This window comes from Pelodiscus sinensis, chromosome 3, assembly GCF_052426305.1.
Source record: "Pelodiscus sinensis isolate ZL-2025 chromosome 3, ASM5242630v1, whole genome shotgun sequence".
Taxonomy (NCBI): Eukaryota; Metazoa; Chordata; order Testudines; family Trionychidae; genus Pelodiscus; species Pelodiscus sinensis.
In genome coordinates, this window is record NC_143054.1 from 81,100,561 (window position 1) to 81,122,864 (window position 22,304).

Sequence of the window (22,304 nt, forward strand, 5' to 3'; positions counted from 1 at the left end):
TGGGGAAGGGCTGGAGCAGGGTTAGGGCCACATGGTAGCTGTTCCTGGGGCAGGACCTGGGGCTGTGGTGTGGCATGGGAGTGCTAAGGAACTGTTGTGATGGTGGCTGCTGCTGCAGTGGGGGATAAGGCTGCCATTCTTCTGTCATCATCACCGGTGGAGCGGTGTTTGAGACAGAGGCCTTGTGCTGCTTAAAGTAACAAACTACGAGCCCAAGATCAGAGAACTCAGCAAGGGAAAGTGAGGGCAAGGATAACACTAAACAGTAAGATTTGCATCTTAATTTATTTATTTATTAATGACGCTGCTAAAATATAAGGAGGACTATTATTGACTTTAAAACGTATCAACAGGGTGCAAACCCATAAATAGAAGAGAATAAGTTAAATTTCAGTATGCCTCTTCTGAAAGGTTGATGACCCCTTGGTTTAACCAGTTAACAAGTAAATCTCTCCCTTATGAGGTGAGGCTCACAGATTATGGTTAACCAGTGGTGGTTGGTGTAGTCCCCCAGCAGCCGCAGGCAGGGGGCTGCTCCAACCCCATGGGACCTTCCCCGGGGAGAGGGCGCTCCAGCCAGAATGGAGCAACCCCGGTCCACAGTGGGCCTGGCCATGCCTCAGGCAGCAGCGCTCCAGCCCAGACAGAGCAGCCACCATCTGTGGAGGGGAAGGAAGGTGCTCCAGCCCCCCAGTTGCTCCATTTAATTGGTTAGCCAGTTAAACATAACATTTAACCAGTGAACCAATGAAATGGGATTTACATCCTTAGTTGGGACAGAGACTATTAACTAAAATTATCGAAAGACATTAAAATTATTAAATATGTTAAAAGGGTACTATTGATGACAGAAGAAGGAATACAACCAGAAGTATAAGGATGGTTTAAGGATTTGTCTAATTTAATCCAACCTAATTTTGTAGTGCAGTTTGATCTACAGCCATAGCAGTAATGAAATCAGCTGTTGGTATTTGCATTACCCTCCCTCTGTTTGCTAATTCTTTTGTGAAAATCATTGTCCTGAAGTAGATACTAAAGTAGACTGAGCAATCTTTCAGTCAAATACATCATTACTGAAACAAACAATCTTTTTAAAAGTCAATTACTACTTGGTTTCATCCATAGTGAAACCTGAGATATTAAAAATAATACTGGTTTTGTTTCAATTCCAACATTCAAGGTCAAAGGAAGATACATCTTTGTGAAGCAGAAAGCAAACTTTACAATCTAATCACGTAAAGAAAAACATTTTCCCATTCAGTGTTTGAGTTAATTGAGGAAGCATGGGATTGTGAAAAATGTAAATAGAAGAAAGATTATTATGGAAAGACTTTTCTGCTTCTGACTACTCCCAATTCAGTCTTGCTTCTCCAACACTTTCCTGATAGTCAGCAGTCACAGATTTAAAGTTTAGCATGGCAAAAAAGTGAAGTCATTTTTCCTCCTAAATACTCTTTTCTTTTTCCCCTTTCTAACACCCACTATCCTCCTTATGCAGTGGGTTGGTAATTTATCTATTCTTAGATGGTCTCCCTTTTCTCTCTTCAGTAAGTCAGTCACCATGCATGAACTATGTAGACAAGAACTCTGTATATCTCCGAAGCTTGATTCTTTCACCAACAGCAGTTGGTCTGATGATAGATATCTCACCTACCTACCTCTCATATTCTTGGATCAACATGGCTAAAACTATTTTACTGGAAGATGGCCCAAAAGAACCCCAGGTTTAGGTGTAAAACTGTTTAAAGATTTGCAGATATATCTCCAAGCTGAAAGCCCAACCATCTTCAACACCACAGACTGCATCAAGAAAACCATCAACACCTCTGGTTTTACATGTTATTTCTCATTCAAAGATAATTTAATCAAAGACACAAGTTGCCATTCCTCTCAAATGGTAACAGTAAGTCTAAACTGCAATTAAAAAACACTCACTTTACTATATGTTGCATGACTGCCTGTGATTACCCTATAGCATAATTTTATTCATTACCTCTTTTAACATTTGTATTATGCTGAATTTACTCAAACTGTTCTATTAGCAATAATACTTTTTAAAACTATTATATATTTGCAATAGAATAGTTATCACCATTTTAATCCTGAAAAATTACAAGGAAAAAAATCAAGAGTATGCACAGTTATAACCAAGATAATTTATCATCACTTATAACAAAGAAGAGAATAAGCTATTTAAATAGAATTATAAAGATAGTAACCTGATAACTCATGTATATGATCCTGTAACTTGTCCTTTCAACTTGATCCTTTCCCTCCCCTGCTCTTTACTCTACTTCAGGATTTTCATTTGTAGAACATTCAAATTCAAACAGCAAGTTTTTTGGTACAGGGACCATGTCTAATTTATTTGTATGAAGCTCCTAATACTTCTGGGCAATAAAAATAAACCAGAGTCCTCTACAGCTCAACCACCCAACATCCATCCTCTAGTAATTTTCTCATACCCAAGGAGAGGGGGGAAATAATCTTATTTTAATATTTTCCACAAACACTTGTGCCTTACAATATAAATATCAGTCCAGGCACTCCCCAACTTACAAACATCTAAGTTACCAACATCCACACATACAATGCTTGCCTGCAGCCTCTGGGGAGAAGGCAAGAGGAGCAGGTGACTAGGAGCGGTGTGAACATGGGCCAGAGGAATGTGGCTAGCCCTATCCTCCGCCCACTCCAGCCCACAACTCACATGTGGGCTCAGCACCAGCTCCAGCAGCACACAGCCATATCTCCAGCTGACCACCCTCCCACCCCTCTTTTCTTCAGCCACCAAGTGTGCAGCTCTCCCTTGCTTCTTCAGAGTCCTCCAGCCTACACTCACATTACTCGCTACCTCCTGGTGAGCAGGGACTGGAGCAGAGCCCACAGATGGGAGGTAGCAGCAGGAGGATGGGAATGGGCTGCTGTAGCCAGTTCTGAGCCATCGGGGTGGAAAGTGGCAGCTGGGGAATGGCGCTGGGGGCTGCCGGAGCCAGTGCTGAGCCTGTGGACATGAGAGGTGGTTAAATGATGGGGCTGAGTGCAGGACCCGGCACAGAGTCCACAGGGAGGTAGAAAGGCAGCCAGGGGATACCCAGAAGTCCCCTTCCCAATCTCCACTTACCTTCTCATCCTCTAATTAAACCCGCCTTTCCTCAAGCACCAGCATGCAAGGTTAAATAAAAAAAACAGTCAATATTGTTGTTTTTCTGTTTTCTTTAATTACTAGTTTTGCAACAGTATTGTTTCTACTATTTTTCATTGCAAATATACATTACTTCAGCTACATTATGGGTTAAATACAATTTTGTGGACTAGCCTCGGAAACTGACCACCATTTATAACATGCTTTCTACTGGAAAATGCGTTCCAAGTTCCAAACAACCAACTTACAAACAAACTTTTGAAATACAACCCATTCATAAGTTGGAGTCTTCCTCTTGTGATGAACAACATCCCAGCCATTCGGTCAACTAAATTACCTGTAAGGGTTAAACTCAGAGACGGTAGGTCCTAGAGAATCTCCAGGAAGTGTTGGCAGAGAACCAGGAGAGCCAATGAAAAAAGAATGTGAGCATTTGAATTGAAAAGCAGGACTTCCCTGCCGCAGTCTTGTATGATCAGAGCAAGAGCTAGGAGAGGTAAGTTAAGCCAGGAGCAAGGCATTACATTTCTAGAGATATCCATGCCAAGGAAAGACTAAACCTTGGAACAACAGATACATAAGTAGAACAGGGAATGTTTAGTCAGATACAATCAGGATATTTTCTTTATTTTCAGGTTTGTTGGAACACCTCTGCGCTGAGCCCAGGTACCCCCCCATAAATTGCAACTTTTAAACTGAATCCCAAAGAAGCAATTCTCTCTGTTTTTAATCTGCCTTTTTTTCAGTTGCTCTGCAACACGTAGCAACCAGATGCAATTTACCAAGAATGTCTTCTGTACTTTGTTAATAAATTCACCTTTTTAAGACTATGATCTGATTCCTGTGTCCTAGAAGGCAGGAGGTTCTTTGTGCATGTGCCTAAGACCAAAAGGTCAGCTATTAAGAACTTACAATTTGTTTTCAAGCTTTCTCCTGTGGGAGAGCTAAAGAGCTTGAGGGTACCCCACAGGAAGAAATTCCTTAGTATGTCTTCCTGGATTTTCAAATTGGTTCTTACATTTGGGTTGCAGCAGTGTACCACTGAAGATCAGGGAATCTGTGACCTTGGGCAGTTTTTAAGCAGAAGCCATTAGTGGCAGGGTATTTTAAAGTCTTTTGTGGGCCCCCATCTTCTGCACTCAAAGGCTATGTCTAGACTACAGAGTTTTGTCAGAAAAAAGGCTGTTTTTCCAGCAAAACTTGAGTCACGTACACACTGCAAGCAAGTTCTTTCGACGGTTAATCAAAAGAACAGAGGGCTTTTTGCGCAATTGGTAATCCTCATTCTACGAGAATGAAGCCTTTTTGTGAAAGAGCTCTTTTGCAAAAAGGCGTGTGTGGACGGGGAAGAGGGAGTTTTTTTGGAAGAAGAGGAAAAAGGAAAAAGCACAGGTGCCCTGGTGACCATTCTGTCCATAGCAATCACTGCTTACATGCGAGATAGCGTCCAGGCAGTCTGGACGCTATCTTTCAAAAAATTGCATCTTTTTTTGATGCACTTTTGCACTCTCTTGCAGATTGCTTCTGAAAAAAGCTTCTTGCGGAAGAAGCCTGTAGTCTAGATGTAGCCAAAGTGCCAGAGTCAGGGAACAGCCTTAACACCTCCACATCAAATACTACTGCTGCTGCCTGAGTTTCAAAGGGAATGAGATGACAATATAGAATAGATGAAGTAATCTTGTGCTGGTTGTCATACCACGTTACATGAGAACTCAAGGGAATTTACCTACCCTTTCAGAGAAGTTATAAAAGGTGATTTTAAAAAAAAAGGCTTACATACGAACACATAAGCATACACAAATGTAAAATCAACTATATATTAGAGATGTTTGATAGCCTATAATTGAATAGTCATGTAACCACATCAAATTTTAGCTGTTACACAACTATTAAATAGTCCCCAGGGATGCAGCCAGTTCACTCCTAGCCGCACTCCCAGGGAGCTCCTTGTCCCTCCACACTGCTGCCTCTCTATCAGAGGCAGCAGCACAGGGTTGCAGGCAGGAGCTGGTCCATGAGGGGAGTAAGTTTAAAAACTGCCTTCCCATGCTGACTGGCTCCAACTTACCGCCCCGTGCTGCTGCCCCATGGGGAGTCCAAGCTCCCTATGGGCAGAGGCTGCTCTGCGGCAGCAGACCCTGTACACAGGGTCCTCGAATCCCACTACAGACAGGGGCTACTTCATGGGATGCCAGAGCAAGTAGCAAGCCTAGGCCTGCCACAGACAGAGGTTGCTTCACAGCAGCTTCTCCTGCCACCCTCCCTCCCCCCCCCCCACGCTGCTGCCTCTGAAAGAGGCAGCAACCGGGGGGTGCTAGGTAATACTGCGGAACCAGTGCTGGGGAAAACCAGTTTTTAAGCCGCCTCCCCCCAGTGCCAGCCTGGCCCCTCCCACCTCTGAAAAAGGCAGCAAGGATGGGGCAGGTGGGTCTGCGGAGCCAGCACACATGGAGAGTCGGCTTAAAAGCCATTCCCCGCATGTACTGGCTCCCACCTGCTCCCCCTCTATCAGAGGTAGGAACATGGGAGTGGATGGAGGCAGGCGGGATCCAATGCTCATGGGGAGCCAGCCTAAAGCTGGCTCCTGCCTTCCCCGCCTTAATGTCTCTGATATAGAGACAGCAGGATGGAGGGGGGAAATGTATGTATTCAGGAGGATTAACCAATAAGCTCACGCTTATCAATTAATTGTATAGTCATCTGCATGTTGACATCCCTACTAAATATACCGTGTGCAGTAACACAGGAAATTTTATTTTGGTAAAGTACATACATGACAGTGAACATTCAACGTCAGAAGACAAAACAGCCTTTTAAAGAAGCACAAGTCATTAATTAAGGTGTATGTGGATGAGTTGTGCAGTCTAAGCTCAGTCCCTGCTCTTGTGTAACTTGTGGAATGACTTTGGGCAAATCACAATTTGGATAAAAAAATATTTTTTGAAAAAAAAAGTGAATTTTTTATTATTAAAATAAGTTTTTCTTTCTTGAATAAACCTGTTTAAAATGAAATCTGATTTAATAGAAATAATGGTAAGGGCTACACTTCTGAGAATGTGATAAAACATGATGCTGTGTGTTTAATTAAATTCTAGTTACTGTCCTAATGCAGATTGACAAATCATGAGTAAAAAATTAACTAGCTAGTAAGTAAGTAGTATGTCATACACTAAAATGTAAAATTAATAACAATCTGAAAATATTAAGCTACACATTTGCTTAAATAAGTGTATATAGTTGGTGTACTCTCCAACTGAGCAAAAAGATATACCAAATTTGGTATAAGAGCTCTGTTTTGTTGTAAATCAATGTACTTTATGGCTATGCCAGCTAACAATGAACCTTTTTTAGAAAATACCTGAAATACAAATAGAAAAATTGATTAAAATCAATTATTTAACTCAAGTTTGTAACCACTTGGTAATTTAGATCAATCAGTTCTGACATGTCACAAACAGTGTGCACCCATAACACGGGAATAATGTACTTTACCTTTGTAGTACTTTGAGACGTATTATGTAAAAATGCTAAGAAAGAATTACTATTTGATAGCAATTTGGTTTTTATTATCTCTGCTAGTTGTACAAAGACAGTTAATGAACAGCCAAGCAAAGTAGTTGAAAACACATATCATCATAAAAACTTAGGAGAGAGCAAGCCAGTTCAAGATACTGGTTTTGGGTAAAGGTAATCGGAACAGACCATGATTAGAAAGACTACATTTACTTGAAATCCTCAGCATCAATTTCAGCTTTTATAGTTATTACTTCTACAACAAAGTTAAAAAAGTCATGGACAGTGATTTTGAATCCTGTTGCTCCTCCTGTTATCCTGATTAGCCCAAGGATTAACGACAGTAACTTTCTAGGACAGGACTACTCAACATGCGGCCCGCGGCCTTTTTGTTTGTGGCCCGCGGTGCAGTTTGGTTTTACGCAGGGCTCAACATGTGGCCCGCAGGTGGGATCCTTTGAACATGGCCTCCACTGGGAACACGCTCCACAATAGCGAGTCAATATAATGGTATTCTGTTGATATGCATTTTAGTAGTTAAATTCCTGGACTGTCATTGCTCGTTTAAGAGTGCTGTCATATGGGCGGAAATTTATTAATATCAGCAGAACTGACTTAAATGGGGCCTGTGTGTTGTGTATTCTTGCCTTAATCTTTGTATTAATGCCCATCAGTGTGAAATAATCTATTTGCATATATTTGCATATATATTTGCACTTACATGCAACCACACTTAAGTTGCAGCCCTTGGTATGTGCTGTGAGTATTACTCTGGCCCCTAGAGCTTCCAGAGTTGAATAGCTCTGTTCTAGGAGATATGTTTGACCAGACAACCTAGAGGAGCTAGATAGGCAAACCACATAAAAGGAACAGACACTCTATATTTGCATACACTACAGATGCAAGATCCCATTTAATCGGTTAACCAGTTAAAAATATTACCTGGGCCCACTGCAGACAGTGTCTCACCCATTAAGGTTAAACCCATTAAGGGTAACCAGTTAAACTTTCATATTCCTACCCTGACAAAGGCTAGAGCAGAGGTTGGCAACAAGTGGCCCATGCAACTTTCCACAGCTCTCATTGGCCATGAACTGCAAACCATGGCCACTGGGAATTGCAAATAGCTGTACCTATGGGCACTCAAGTAAATAAAATGACTGGCAAAGCACCAGGGGCTAACCCCAGTGATTTAACACCTGTCATGCCTGTAACTCTTAAATTCTCTTTTTGAAGTTATCCAGACTTTATGCTGAGGGCTACAGCAGTCAGCTTTAGAGCTGGAATCAGATTTCCTTTATTTGAACCAATCTTCTGTCTTGACTATTAATCTAGCCCAGGGGTGGGCAATAACTTTTTTATGGGAAACCACTCCAAGAATCTGGTAAAACACTTGTCTATTATATTAATGGAGGGGATGCGAGGTCTGGTATAGAGATGTTAGATATAGTGTAATTGAATAGCCATGTAACCGCATGAAATCTTATTGGTTACAAGACTATTTGTTAGTCACCAGGGGCAGCAGCGTGGGCTGAGGCAGTTGGGAGCCAGTTCGCAAGGGGAGCCTGTACAAAAACTAACTCCCCGCACAGACTGGCTGCCTATTGCCCTGCACTGCTACCTCTGATACAGAGGCTGCTGCAGCAGGAGCGAGGGGGGAGAAGGGAGGCTACCATGGAACAGCCTGTGTCTGTGGTGGCTCTGGCTGGCCACAGATAGAGACTGGTGCAGCCCCTGTCTGCGGGGGGGGGGAAGGGTCCGAGCTCCTCATGGACAAAGGCTGGTCCACCTCGCATAGAGCAACCTTTGTCCACAATGAGCCTGGGCCACCATGGACAGAGGCCTCCTTTGCAGCAGCCTTCCCTGCCCCACCTCTGCACTGCTGCCTCTGAGGGGTAGGTGGCACTGCAGAGCTGATGCTGGGGGAAACCAGCTTTTAAGCCAGCTCTGGCCAGGAGAATTTACCATAGGCAGCCCCTGGCCAGTGGCCCGGAAGGACGCTTGGGCTAGCTCCCTGGCTGCTGCAGCCTTAATGTGCATCTCTGCACAGCATGCCCCTTGGGAATCATTGGGCCTCTATGTGGTGTATGCACCTGCAAGCACTGCCCTTTCAGCTCCCATTGGCCAGTTTCCAGCTGCAAAGATGGTGCAGGGGGCAGAGTACAGAGATCAACATCCCCTCCAAGGGGCACACTGCACAGACACACACATGCTGGCCACTGTGAGCAGCGTATGGGCTGCAGCATCCAAGGAGCCTACCTGAAAGTCCCACTGGGCTACAACAAGCTGGATCCAAATGTTTGGCAGGCCAGATCTGGCCCACGGGCCATATTTTGCCTGTCCCTTGCTTAGCCTCAGTATTATACCCTACTAACTTAGATCATGTCTACACTACTACTTGTGGCAGCAAAGTTTATGTCACTCTGTTCCAAGGTATTTAAAAAACCCAACCCAAGTGACGTAAGTTTCACCGCTGTAATTGTAGTGTGCATAAATATGGCCAGCATACATGCAGACCAACACCTGAGATAAATCAGGTGTTTTCCTTACAGAATTGCCATACAATTAAATGAGACAAGCAAGGAATAGTAATAACTAGCCAGGGAACTACCATCCCACCTTTCCAGCATCACAGAGAGAAGAGCAGTACATCTCATTCTGGGCCTAACTAGCTACTTGTATGGAGTCATACACATCGAACAACTACCAGACTCATTAAAAGCTACAGAAAAGTTCTACATGGCGTAGACTAGAAAAGTACAAACAGACACAGCAGGCCACTCTTTTGGATTTTAAAAATAATTTTGATTCACTCTGGAGATGCCAGTGCTTCATAAGTAGCAAACAATGCTCACACTTAAAAACCAGACATTTAGTAGGTATACTGAATTAACCTCACTAGGACAACAAGGACTTTTTAGCACCACCTTATTCAGTTTCTACTTAATTAGGCTATAAAGTGTATCGCAAAATTCATAAGGAACGCTAAGCACCACCACATCACTGACCAGCTAACAAATTTCACAGGATTAACATTTCTGGGGTTGGGGATACAAACATTAATTTAAATGAAGCTACGATATTTGAAGCATCACTTAAAATCTTCACTCAGCCCACACAGAACACACTAGGCTAGCAGCAATATACCAAAAATACTCTTTATTTGTGTGTGCATATCTGTATAGAACTAAGTTGTTGGTTAGATTTGTTTTTTGTTTGTTTTTTGCGAAAACACTCAGGGCCTGTTGGGAGCCCTGAACATAGGTGCTTATTCAGTAAATGTATGATCTATATTAAGCCTGGATGCACCAGTCAGTGGAGCTGCACCTGCATCACCACTTCCTCTTATCCAGTTATCTTTTTGTTTTTGAAAGCTGGATTTTCTACCTTAGTACAATAATGTTTACAAAAAACTTTTTCCAAAAGTTAGTTTCTTTGCCTTTTTCTTCCTTTGTTGCTCCATCCCTCCTGGCTTCAAGTGAAACAGTAAGTCAACGGATGGAAAGTCATGGAGAAGAAAAATTGTTATAGCCCATCTTTTGCAGGGACTGGGAGAAAGGGACACTGAGGGATGCACAGACTCTTTACCACCAAGGCTACCACAGTCCATCCTCAAGCCCCTACCCCAACCTCCAGGCTTTTTCCCACCTCTTTCCTACTGCTCCCCCTACATACACACACAGCACCAGGGCTCGCCCCAGTCTCCCTGCTACCCTCCCACCTTCACCTCAGGGTGGCCCCTCTCATTTCTCGCTGCCACCTTCATGCTCTGGCTCTCTCCCTCCCGGGGGGGGGGGGGGCGGAACGGACGGACACACACCACCGCCAGCTCCCCTACCCCCACCACCAAGTCCCGCTCCACCCCGTCCCCTCCGCTCCCCTTCCCAGTGTGGGGATTTCTAGGCATTCCCACTGGCAGGGGGCGCGGCAGCTAGCACCGCCCAGCCCCACTGTCACTGCCGTCTCCAGGGGCCACAGACAACTAGTCCCCCCCAGTCACCGCACCCTCCCGCAGCTGCGGGGTCGAGAGGGTGCCCAGGAGCTTGCGGCATCAGCGTCGCTGAACTGGGGACGCCTGCAGGGAGTCCCGGCGCCGCGGCCCCAGGAGGGCGGAGGGACACTCAGGGGCGGGGGGGGGGACCAAGCCAGGAGCCCCCGCCCCGTGCCAGCGCCGCCCCCTCTTACCCGTCCTTGCGCCGCGCTTTGTAGACGTGCCCGTAGGTGCCTCTCCCCACTTTGCAGCCCTCGTACTCGAACAGATCCTCCACCCGCTCGCGCTCGGCCGCCAGCTTGGATTTGAACTCGTAGTCCATGTCGCTCACCCATGGGGGAGGGGGCGCGGCGGGATCAGCGCCCCCGGCGCCGGGAGCCCCCTCCCTGCACCATTGCCGCGAGTGGGGCTGGGGGGGCTGTTTTCTTGGATTTTGTTGTGGGGTTTTTTTTTTTTTTTTGGTCCGCTCCGCCGCCACCCGCTTCAACTGGAGCGGCTTGCACCGTGGCGCGGGGCATTCTGGGACTGATAGTGCAGCGGGCGCCGCGGATCCAAAGGCTCCATAGGCAGGCAGCGGCGGGAGAACTACATTTCCCAGCATGCACCGCAATACCCACTCCCTGCCTGCGCCTGCGCTCCCTTGAGCGGCTAAGCGCTTCAGCGGACGCTGGGAAGTTGCTGACTCTTCACTTTGCCCGACTGAGGTGGGAGGCGCAACCACACGCGGGTGGGAGGTTGGTTCGCAGCGAGACCGTGCTCAGTACCTGAGCCTCAGCCCTTCAGCTAGGGGGAGGGGAAGGATTGTGGCGCTGGTACTTGTTTACGTTGTGAGCTGCCACTCAAGCGTGGCCCCGCCCTTCCCCCCTCTTTGGCGATCCCGATTGGTTACGGCTCATCTCGCGCATTTAGTCGTTGGGCTACGGGCTTAGGCGTGAGTGGCTGCCGTGCTCGTCAATCAGCCGCCCTGGCACGCGCTTTTGGGGCGGAGCCGTCTCTGATCGGAGTGGCCGGGGCAGCGCGGAGCGGGTTAGATGCTGCCGCCCAGTTTCCAGCAGATGCAATAGGGCCCCGCGGGCTGGCGTGGCCTGGCGGCGGCGACACCCTCCTACAAGTGGAACCGGGGCGGGGCCCCACCTGCTGTCCCCGAGGGGTCAGAGGAGGAGGCAGCGGCCCCGCCTGCGCGCCCCGGTGCGGCCCAAGGGGCTGGCGCTTCGGCTTCCTTCCCTACCAGCGCCAGGGCGAAAGATCGGAGGTGCCCGCTGAGCCCTGCGAGGCACCGCGCTAGCGCACATCCCTGCCTTCGGGGTGATGCACAATCAAAGGCTGGCCCAGAACTGCTTGCACAGAGCAATCCCGGACGGCCAGACACTATCCCTGCTCATTCCTGAGTCACCATCGCCATGACAACATTGCCGGGAGGCTATTCCACTGCAAGAGAAAACAGCCAGTCATGGGACTTAAGCATGACTATCATGAAAAGGGCCACTCAGACACTTCTGTCCTAGGCTTAGTGTGTACTTAAATTGCCTTGAAGTAGCTATGCCAGTTAGGGGTGAGAAAAAACTACACTCCAGAAAGACATAGCTATGCTAAAAAAAAACAGTGTAGGCTCCAACACTAGGTTGACAGAAGTGGTGTCTAGGGAAATAGCCAGAGTCATTCAGGGAGGTTGTGTTACTACAACAAATCTGTTGCTATAGGCTGTAGCTATACTACACTACAGGGTTGTGCTCTATATCAATAAAGGCTCCATCAGGTAAACATACCTTCAATTCCCATTTCTGTTTTGAAATTGATATTTGCTACCATCGTGCCTCAAGCTGTTCTTATAAGATTAGTGGTATATAGCCTCATTAGGGATGTAAGCTACTAGTCAACTGTCTGATGAGCGAGGGGTGGTGAACCCCGTGGGGGGGGGGCTCTGCTGTTTGAGGAGAATTTGGGGAGTGTCCATATCAGCCACCAAATCAGAGACTCATTTAACTGCACATCCCCTAATGTGATTTATGCCGTCAAATGCCAGCAATGCCCCCACTGCAATATCTATCGGACAGACTGGACAGTCTGTACAGCCATGGTCACCAACCCATCGATCACAATCAACGGGTTGATCGGAAGGGCTCGACCAGTGATTGCGAGGCGTTCGGGGCCCCTCCAATTCTCCTCGCCCCCAAGAAGCCCCACTACCTACCTCCGAAAACGGAGGTAGTGCCAACTTCCTGTGGGGTGGAGGGAAGTCCAGCAACTGCGTGCCACTTCCAGGGTTTCCGGAAGTACACTGCCTACTCCTCTCCTCCAGGTCTGTGGCGCACCGGGAGGAAGTAGGAGTCCTAGAGGAAGATGCGCGCTGGGGCTTCCGGGGGGGGGGGGAAGAGAAGAGAGGGGAGGCGCGCACCGGGGCTCCCCTCTGCCCGGGAGGAGGTAGAAGTCCTGAGGGCAAGCTTGCACCGGGGATGGGGGAGGAGTCCCAGGGGGAAGCGCACGCCGGGGAAAAGGTAGGAGTCCCAGGGGGAAGCATGTGCTGGGGCTCCCCACCTCTGTAAGGGAGAGGGGAGGAGTCCAGGGGGCAGTGCACACTGGGGCTCCCCTCCTCTGCGGGGGAGGAGGTAGGAGTCCCGGGGAGAAGCACGCGCCAGGGAGGGGGGGAGAAGTCCCTGGGGGGAAATGCGCTGGGGTTTTCCTCCTTTGCGGGGGAGGAGTCCCAGAAAGAGGCTCTTGCCGGAGCTTCCCTCCTCTGGGGGGGGGAGGGATTCCCTGCCCCAGCCAACACCCTGCTCCCACTGGCATCCTGTCCCCACCCCAGCACCCTGTCCCTTGCCTCCACTGACACCCTGTCCTCTGCCCCAGGCCCTTGCCCCAGAACCCACTGGCCCTTGCCCCAGCACCCATTGGCACCCTAGCCAGCACCCTGTCCTGATACCCCCTTGCACCCTTCCCCAATACCATGTCCCCCTGCTCCCACCAGCACAGTTGGGGCCACATTAGTGAGGCTTGTGGGAGTTTTGGAGGAGTTTTTATTTTGCATCCCACTTGTGTGGATCCTACTGACTTTTCTGTGGGTCAGTGACCCCTGACTCAAAACAGGTTCCCTGCCCTTCTCATAAATAAAGAGAATGCAGAAACTTTTTGTTTGCCATAGTATTTTATTTAAAAATGAAGCCTGGCCAACAAACCCACAGTTGGGGCCAAGCCCCTATCTGCCCACAACATCATGACACTCCTGCATACCCCTTTCCCCCAGACCTTTGATCTGAACCTATCATACACTGGAAATCCCTGCCCTGAGCCCCTCACATACCCTAACCCAAATTCCTGCACCTTTATATCCACAAGCTTGTGGCTTGCTTAGTACCCTAACCCTACATCTGACCCCAACATTGCCCGGCCTGAAGCCCCCTCCCCGACCCAGCGTCCCCTTCTCCACCTCCTCCTATATCCAGATTTCCTCTCAGAGCTTGCACTTCTCACCCCTTCCCACATCCAAATCCCTCATTCCCACCCCAGAGCCTATACATCCTTCCTCAACCCAGTGAGGGTAAGGCTAGACTGCAGGAGTTTTTCAGGATTCTGAAGATATCCCAGAAAAACTCTTCTGCATCCAGGGATGCATTTGTTCTTCCGCTTTTTTTAGTGGAAGAGCAAACATGCTCTTTCAGTAACCCCTATATTCCTCTTTCCACGAGGAATAAGAGGGCTTCCAAAAGAAGGGGTTTTACTGACATTTGGTCCAGTCTTGACAGGCCAAATGTTGGGAAAACCTCTTCCTACAGAAGGATTGGGGAAAAAGCAGCAGTATAAGGGTTGGGGATAGCAAGTGATGGAGAGAATAGAGAGGAAGGGGCAGGGCTTCGAGGAAGGAGCGGGGCGGTAGCTCTTGGCTTGTTCTGTCATTTGAAAAGTGATCTTGGGTGTAAAAATGTTGGAGACCACTGCTCTATGGGAAAGAATTAATGGACACAAATCAGATATCCGAAAAGGCAACACACAAAAACCTGTTGGAGAACACTTTAATCTTCCTGGACACTCATTAATGGATCTCCAAGTCGCTGTTTTGTTTCAGACCAATTCCACAAGCCAAATACACAGAGAAGGATTGGAGCTTAACTTCATTCACAAGTTTATTTCTTATGATAATGTGTGAATCATGGTTCACACATTATCAACCAACCGACCAATGAAGGTGCTAATGGTTCTTGATGTCTGTGTAGAATCTGGTGTTGGTCATCTTCCTTTCCAAGTACTAACTAATGGTTCTTATCAGCCTCTTGTAACTATTTAGTCTTTGAGATGCTACTAGACTAATTGTTATTTTTTAAGTTTTTCCTGTTACAGACTAACCTCTGAAGCTTTATCTCCTCAATGTCAGTGGGAGTTTATTCTTGGGGTGTTTTTTTGTTTTTTGATTTTGCTCCTAATTTGTGTGCAGCCCCCGACTGATTTTTCTGTGGGTCAACAGCCCCCAACCCAAAAAAGGTTCTCCACCTCTGCAATAAGCAAAAGCTTATAGGATAGTCAACTAATTCCTCAACTAGTCGCTTAGCCCCCCCCCCCCTTGCTGCCTCTATCAGAGTCCGCAAGGGAGGAGGGGACAAGAGCCAGTGTTCGAAGGAGCCGGCTTAAAAGCCAGTTCCCCCAGCTCCGTCTCCGCAGGGAGGTAGTGGGGACTGGGCACAAGCTGGAAATCAGCTTATTCCCAGCTTGCGTCCAGTCCCAGATACTACACCTCTGCTTTTTAAATGTTTTAAGAGCTTGTTAGTTGTCCTGGCTCATGCTGGGTCCCTCCTGCTGCGCTTTAGCCTTTTAAATATATTAAGAGCCAACAAGCTATTAATACATTTAAAAGGCAGAGCTGCAGCAGGGTTAGCTCTCAGGTCCCGCTGCAGTTCCCCTGCTTATCAACTATTTGACAAGTGGATGGAAAATCTATTGACTAGTCGATTAGTTGATTACATTTAACATCTCTAAGCCATATATAATCCCCCCCCCTTTTTTTTAAAGGAGATCCCATTTTGAATGTATTTTTAATGGAGAAACAGTACCATAAGGACCAGGTGCTGTTTGCAGTATTTTAATCCAAACAGTAATCACAATATAAAATTCAATTTGGAAGACCCAATTAAGACCAATTTCTTCTACTTACTTCAGCCTCATATGGAGTCATGGAGGCCTCGAAACAAAGGGAGAAAAGCTTCAAAATAGGCAGAACAGCATTTTCCAAAATTAATAAAATATTTAAAATATTTGAGACCTCATAGTAATTTAGTCTTTAAAACTACATTTGTGGACTTTTGTCAACAAAACTATACCTGCATCTACACTACCGCTGAGTTCTGTCGACATAATGTTGACAGAACTCAGCAGTTTTGTCGACGCTGGTAAACCTCATTTTACGAGGCATAACGCCTTCTGTCGACAGAGTTCTGTCGACAGAAGGTGTTATTGCATGTAAACTGTCCTTGCATCTACACTGCCATGTCGACAAAGCAGCTTGCTTTGTCGACAGAACTGAATGTAGTGTAGACGCTCTTTGTCGACAGAAGCTTTGTCAACAGTATCTGTCGACAAAACTTCTGTCGACAAAACTCTGTAGTCTAGACGTACCCTAAGTGTGCAGGGAAAGGGACAGAGTGGAGCAAACAACCTCGGGATAATCAACAAGGCCCTGCCCAACCCTGCAGCCTGAGACACATAGGCTATGTCTAGACTGCAAGCCTCTTTCGAAAGAGGCTCTTTCGAAAGATACTTTCGAAAGAGCCTCTTTCGAAAGAGAGCGTCTAGACTGCACGTTGAACTTTCGAAAAAGCGGCTTGCTTTTTCGAAAGAAAGCATCCAGTGAGTCTGGATGCTCTCTTTCGAAGAAGCCCTATTTACATTCAAGAACGCCATCTTTCGAAAGAGGAACTTTCGAAAGAAGGCGTTCTTCCTCGTAAATTGAGGTTTACCGCCATCGAAAGAAAAGCCGCGTTCTTTCGATTTAATTTCGAAAGAACGCGGCTGCAGTCTAGACGCAGGTGAGGTTTTTTCGAAAAAAGGCTACTTTTTTCGAAAAAACCCCTGAGTCTGGACACAGCCATAGGGAACAGGAAGTGAAGCAAGGATAGTGACAGCTATGTAGGTTTCAGTGGGTAGTAGTTGTTTTATCAGACACAGACAAGAATAACCTGATTCAAAGATTTACATGTGGACTGTAAGTTTGGGCAGTCCTGAACCAGTGTCCTTTTGAACTGTTGTTTTTACAACATTCCTGCTTTAAAACCTGAGTAAAAGGGCACATTATACTTTGCTATAATAGCGTGTTGGTTTCTCCTTGTCCTGGGAGGGTAAGCCTGGTCCAGCTCTCATTGGTGAAACAATATGGGACATAGTAGCGGCATCTGACAAAGTGGGTCTTTGCCCACAAAAGCTTATGCTCCAATAAATCTGTTAATCTATAAGGTGCCACAGGACTTCTTGTTGTTTATACAGATTCAGACTAACATGGCTACCCCTCTGATAAAACGTCTCAGTTAATAACACTATATTTTGAAATCTGTGAGACTAATATACACGTATTCTGTTGAACTTCGATCATAAATCATTTTTTAAAAGCATTTCAGATCACTTACCATTAGTCCTAAGTAAAACTGTAACTTTGAGTGGTGCTCTCTCCATGATAGGATTCTTCTCTCAGGCACTAGCTTACAATTGATGTGAAAGGAATTAACATTCCAGAGCTGACTCATTCTTTCTCTGGACCTTCATCTCGGTTCTATTTTTTTTTTATAAAAAATGTAGTCCATAGATTAAAAAGGACTCTCATTAGGCAGCTTGGTACATCATGTTTTGAGAAGAAACAGCTACAAAACTTAGTATTAGTAAGTTTTTTTTCATTACTGTTTTAGTTTAAAAGTCTGAGGGGGTAGCCATGTTACTCTGTACTTCAAAATAATAATTAGAGGAGCTCATCTTAGTTTCTCTGACTGGAGACAAGTTGATGAGAATCGGGAGAAAAGAAAAATTATCCATTTGAATGAATACAGATAGGTTTAGGAAGCTAGAGGGGAAGCTGCACAAATGGTTTACACAAAGAATGAGTGACAACCAGTGGGGATAAGGAGCAACATGTCCTGGGGCAATACTATTTCCAATGTTTTTCATGCTAGGAGTATGCTAGCATGCATACAACTTTAAAAAATCCGGATCAGGTGAAACATGGAGGTGGATAAACAGAAGGAATCAGCTTTGTACTTATTCACAGTTAAGGGACATTTTAATTGTTGAATATCATTTTGATACCAGAGCTGGCTGCTTGTTCAGCTCTTATAAGTTTATCAGCTTTACTAAACTGGTATTTTGGCTATGCTTCTGTCTGACCTAGGTCTGTTTTCATGTATTTTAAGCCATTTAGAAGTGAAATGGTTTTAATATTTTTTAAAATACTGTTATTTTCCTTTTATTGTTGTATAAAGGTAGCCTAAGAGTCAAATTTTTACTTCTTATTTCTTACCAGAGGAATTCATTTAGATCAGAAATGTCAATGTTGGTGAACTCCAAGCATATTTGTTGTACATTCTAATATCTTAACTGGAGCTGAAAAGGTGTTTCTTTGGAATAAATAATTTTTTAAAAAGTGTTAAGTCACAGAGAAGCTAAACAGAAAAAGTACTAAATAATCTTATTAAAATCCCTTTTCTTTCTCAATTGCTCAGCTTTCATTTTCTTGATGGTTTCACTAATTCTTTATTCACCATAGTTTTCCAAGGCAGACATAATGTATTTCTCAGGCAAATGCCAAAGCCCCTTTTTAAACATTTTTAGCTCTTGTACATCATGAGAGGAAAAGGACACAAGCTACATCATTCCCCTATGCAGATTGTTATTAGAATGTATTTAAGATTTTTCTTTGCAGTTTGCTCTAACTTACTTCCCTTATTGCCTAGATAAATTTCTCAACCATCGTACTCTGTTTCTATCTATTTATCAGGGAAGAACAAAAAGTTCTTATCTCTTCTCTAACTTTCACCCACAACTAGAGGCTGCATCTTCTCTTGCTTCACTTACCACTCGGGTTGAGCTAGAGAGCAGTTTCTCTTCTGACTTTTAAAAGACCAGAAACAGCCTCTCACTCCCTCCCCCCTTCTCCTGGCTCCCCCTTTCCCTCCTCCCCCTGCATCTCTTTTAAACCGATAGGGTATTGCATTGGTAAGCAGATAAAATACTTCTTTTAACATTTTATTTCAGTTAGACTCAAAATGAGATTGCCTTTCCTGAAGTGTTGAAAAAGATCTATCTCTTGCAGTATAAGAAAATAAGGAGTATATAATGGAAACCATAGAGGGAGAAAAAGCTGACGAGTTTTAAAAAAGGTCTCTGCTAGTATATGTCTTCAAATACGTAGAAGTTCTGCTAAAGCACATATAGTTCACTTAAGAAATACAGTCATATAAGCACACTGGAAATTTCTGCTTTGCGTTCTAATAAATATATGTGGGGTCTTCTTGGGTGATTGCCTGTGAGTTGCAGGAGTGTCTACAGTGAAGGGGGGTGTCATATTTCAAGATATTTCCAGAGAGGCAGGGCAAGGATCAGAAGAGACAGGATGGGGGTATGGGTTTAGAGGAAAGGGTGGAGTAGAATGAAAGAAAGAACCCAATTTAATTTATTAGCACAATCTGGTTGTGCATAAAAGTAGCTCTAAATGGTGGTGCAGAATTTTTCAATGCCCCAGTCTATAAAGTAACAAACATGAGAGCTTCTCTACACACAGAAGTTGCACTGGATTAACTTAAATCAGATTAGTTAAACCACTGTTGTTTTTGTGTATGGACTCTCGTTTTAAATTAACAATGGTTATATCTATTTAGCATGTGTCTGTTTCCTGACACAAGCTAAACTGGAGTAAGTCTGTTTTAAATTGATGTAAGGGTTATCTACACACAATTTTTATACCACCATTAGTATATTGATTTACAGATCCATATAATGAAAGTGATACAGCCTACTGCTGTGGATGTAGTTATAGTTCTATAAAGGTGTATTTATTAAAATAGCTTAGGTATGACCAAATTATTTGATCCTCTGACCAAACAGAAAAATCTTCAGAACTTTAAGTGTCAGGAATGCCTCAGGACTTCAGCCCTATACCTCTGTTATAGCCCCCTTAGTCATCTCTTTTTCTAAGCTGAAAAGTCAGAATCTTATTAATCTCTCCTCATATGGTAGCTATTCCATATCCCTAATCAGTTTTGTTGCCCTTTTCTGAACTTTTTCCTATGCCAAGGTATCTTTTTTGAGATGAAGTGATCACATCTGCATGCACTATTCAAGATGTGGGTGTACCATTTACTATATATTTGAGAGAATTTGTGAATCTGCGTATGTCCATCTATTTGTGAGTCTGTTTGTTCAAGAACTACTAAATGGTAAGAGCTAGGACCACCAGATTTGGTATGCAGCTTCCTCTTATCATAATTTAAAGCAAGGTCAGGGTTTGGTTGTGCCAGGACAGTGGGATGTGCATGGGATGTGATTGTTTCTGGACAAATGAAAAGGGAAGACTGTGATAGCAGGGTCAGTTATACTCACAAATGACCACGGGGGCCCCAAACTCCAGGAAGCAGCTGCCTGCCAGGCAGCACAGCTTCCACTGCCCCAGTCTAGCCCCAGGGAGTAGCCATCAGCTGGGAAGCACAAGGTTTACAGGAGCAGTTGACAAAGGCTTCCCTTGTTGACCGCGCCGTGTCTAGACTGCCATGCTGTGCTGGATAAGCTGATTGTCGGCAGAGCGCGACAGCCATTTTTATTTTAAATCCCCACTTCATTGACTATGTTGAGTAAACTAGTTTACATGTCTCTGTCGATGGAGCCATGTAGTCTAGACACACCCAGGGCGTCAGCCCCATTCCTGGTGAAACCCTGAGCCCCTGTAGGTATACCCTGGGGGTGTATTGAAGCCACAGTGACCCCTCTCCCTGCTGGGTAGAAACCAAAGGCAACGTGTGGAAGGCACTTGTCCTCTAGATATTTGCCAGGATTTGCTGGCCCTGCTTGGTCACATGGGGCTTGGCAGCAGCCATGGGGAGAGGCGGTGGCTGCAGGGAGAACCACTGAGGGTAGAGAGAGGCAAGACATGTTGCAAAGAAAGCAAACATGATTCTGGGATGCATTAACAGGTGTGTTGTGAGCAAGACACGAGAAGTCATTCTTCCGCTCTACTCTGCGCTGGTTAGGCCTCAATTGGAGTATTGTGTCCAGTTCTGGGCACCGCATTTCAAGAAAGATGTGGAGAAATTGGAGAGGGTCCAGAGAAGAGCAATGAGAATGATTAAAGTTCTAGAGAACATGACCTATGAGGGAAGACTGAAGGAATTGGGTTTGTTTAGTTTAGAAAAGAGAAGATTGAGGGGGGACATGATAGCAGTTTTCAGATATCTAAAAGGGTGTCATAAGGAGGAGGGAGAAAACTTGTTCATCTTGGCCTCTGGGGATAGAACAAGAAGCAATGGGCTTAAACTGCAGCAAGGAAGGTTTAGGTTGGACATTAGGAAAAAGTTCCTAACTGTCAGGGTAGTCAAACACTGGAATAAATTGCCCAGGGAGGTTGTGGAAACTCCATCTCTGGAGACATTTAAGAGTAGGTTAGATAAATGTCTATCAAGGATGGGCTAGACAGTATGTGGTCCTGCCATGAGTGCAGGGGACTGGACTCGATGACCTCTCGAGGTCCCTTCCAGTCCTAGTATTCTATGATTCTAAGACAGAAGCTATTGGAGGGCCAAACCTTTAAATAATGCCCCTGCACTCTCAGCAGACAGAAGACCCTACTCCCACCATGCTGCTGCCGGGCAGAAGCCCCGGGTTTCTCGTTCCCCAAGTCTAGTAGATGGAGAAAGAGGAATAGAGGCTCTGCGAGCCACACTTTAACTATAAAAGAGTCACATGTAGCTCATGAGCTGTGGTTTGGCCACTCTGACATATTTTATTCCTATAAACTGAGCTATACCAAAGTAAGTATTTTATTACTGGTATAGAATCATAGAAATATAGAGCTGGAAAGAACCTCAAGAAGTCATCTAAGGCATGTCTTCTCTAGGAAATTATTTCAAAATAACTTATTTTGAAATAATAACTCCTGAAATAACTATTTTGAAATAAGCGTTATTCCTCATGAAAAACTGAGTTATTTCAAAATAACCAGCCTGTTATTTTGAAATAAAGGGCTTGGTGATGTGGAGGCTCCACTTGTTATTTCGAAATAAGGGGAGTTATTTTGAAATAACTCCTTAGTATAGACCAGGACCTAGTCTTTCTCTTCCTCCTCCACAGTGCTGAGGTAGGATTAAGTATCTCTACCCTAACTTGGACAGATGTTTGTCTAGTCTGTACTTGAAAACGACTAATGATGAGGATTTTACAAGAGCCCTAAATAACCTGTTCCAGTACTTAATTATCTTTAAAATTAGAAAGTTTTTCCTAATATCTAGCCAAAATTGCCTTAGGTGCAAACAAAGCCAAATACTTCTTGTCCTACCCTTGGTGTGCTTGGAAAAACAACTGATCATCTGCCTTTTATATGTTTGAAAAATATGTCCTCCAGACCTCAGTTCTCTAGAATATGTCAAATCTCATAGGTTATGTTTTTTTCTTGACTCCCTCCATTTTAAAGTGTGGTGTCCA

General features: G+C 45.1%; 1 protein-coding gene and 1 long non-coding RNA gene across 4 annotated transcripts in view; one reads left to right on the top strand and one right to left on the bottom strand.

The window, feature by feature from the left end:
* The window catches only part of CDK19 (cyclin dependent kinase 19), a 185,587-nt gene extending 174,442 nt beyond the window's left edge, over positions 1 to 11,145 (bottom strand). The window contains exon 1 of one of the 2 annotated variants that reach the window (XM_075923110.2): positions 10,844 to 11,145. In XM_075923110.2, coding sequence (XP_075779225.1) covers positions 10,844 to 10,984 — 141 coding nt within the window. In that variant the 5' untranslated portion in view covers positions 10,985 to 11,145. The remainder of the gene's footprint in view (positions 1 to 10,843) is intronic. The other variant, XM_075923111.2, reaches the window with a different exon arrangement.
* Positions 11,146 to 11,241: 96 nt separating this feature from the next.
* The window catches only part of LOC142827514 (uncharacterized), a 33,835-nt gene continuing 22,772 nt past the window's right edge, over positions 11,242 to 22,304 (top strand). For both annotated transcript variants that reach the window (XR_012902199.2, XR_012902200.2), the window contains exon 1: positions 11,242 to 11,353. This is a non-coding gene — a long non-coding RNA (uncharacterized LOC142827514). The remainder of the gene's footprint in view (positions 11,354 to 22,304) is intronic.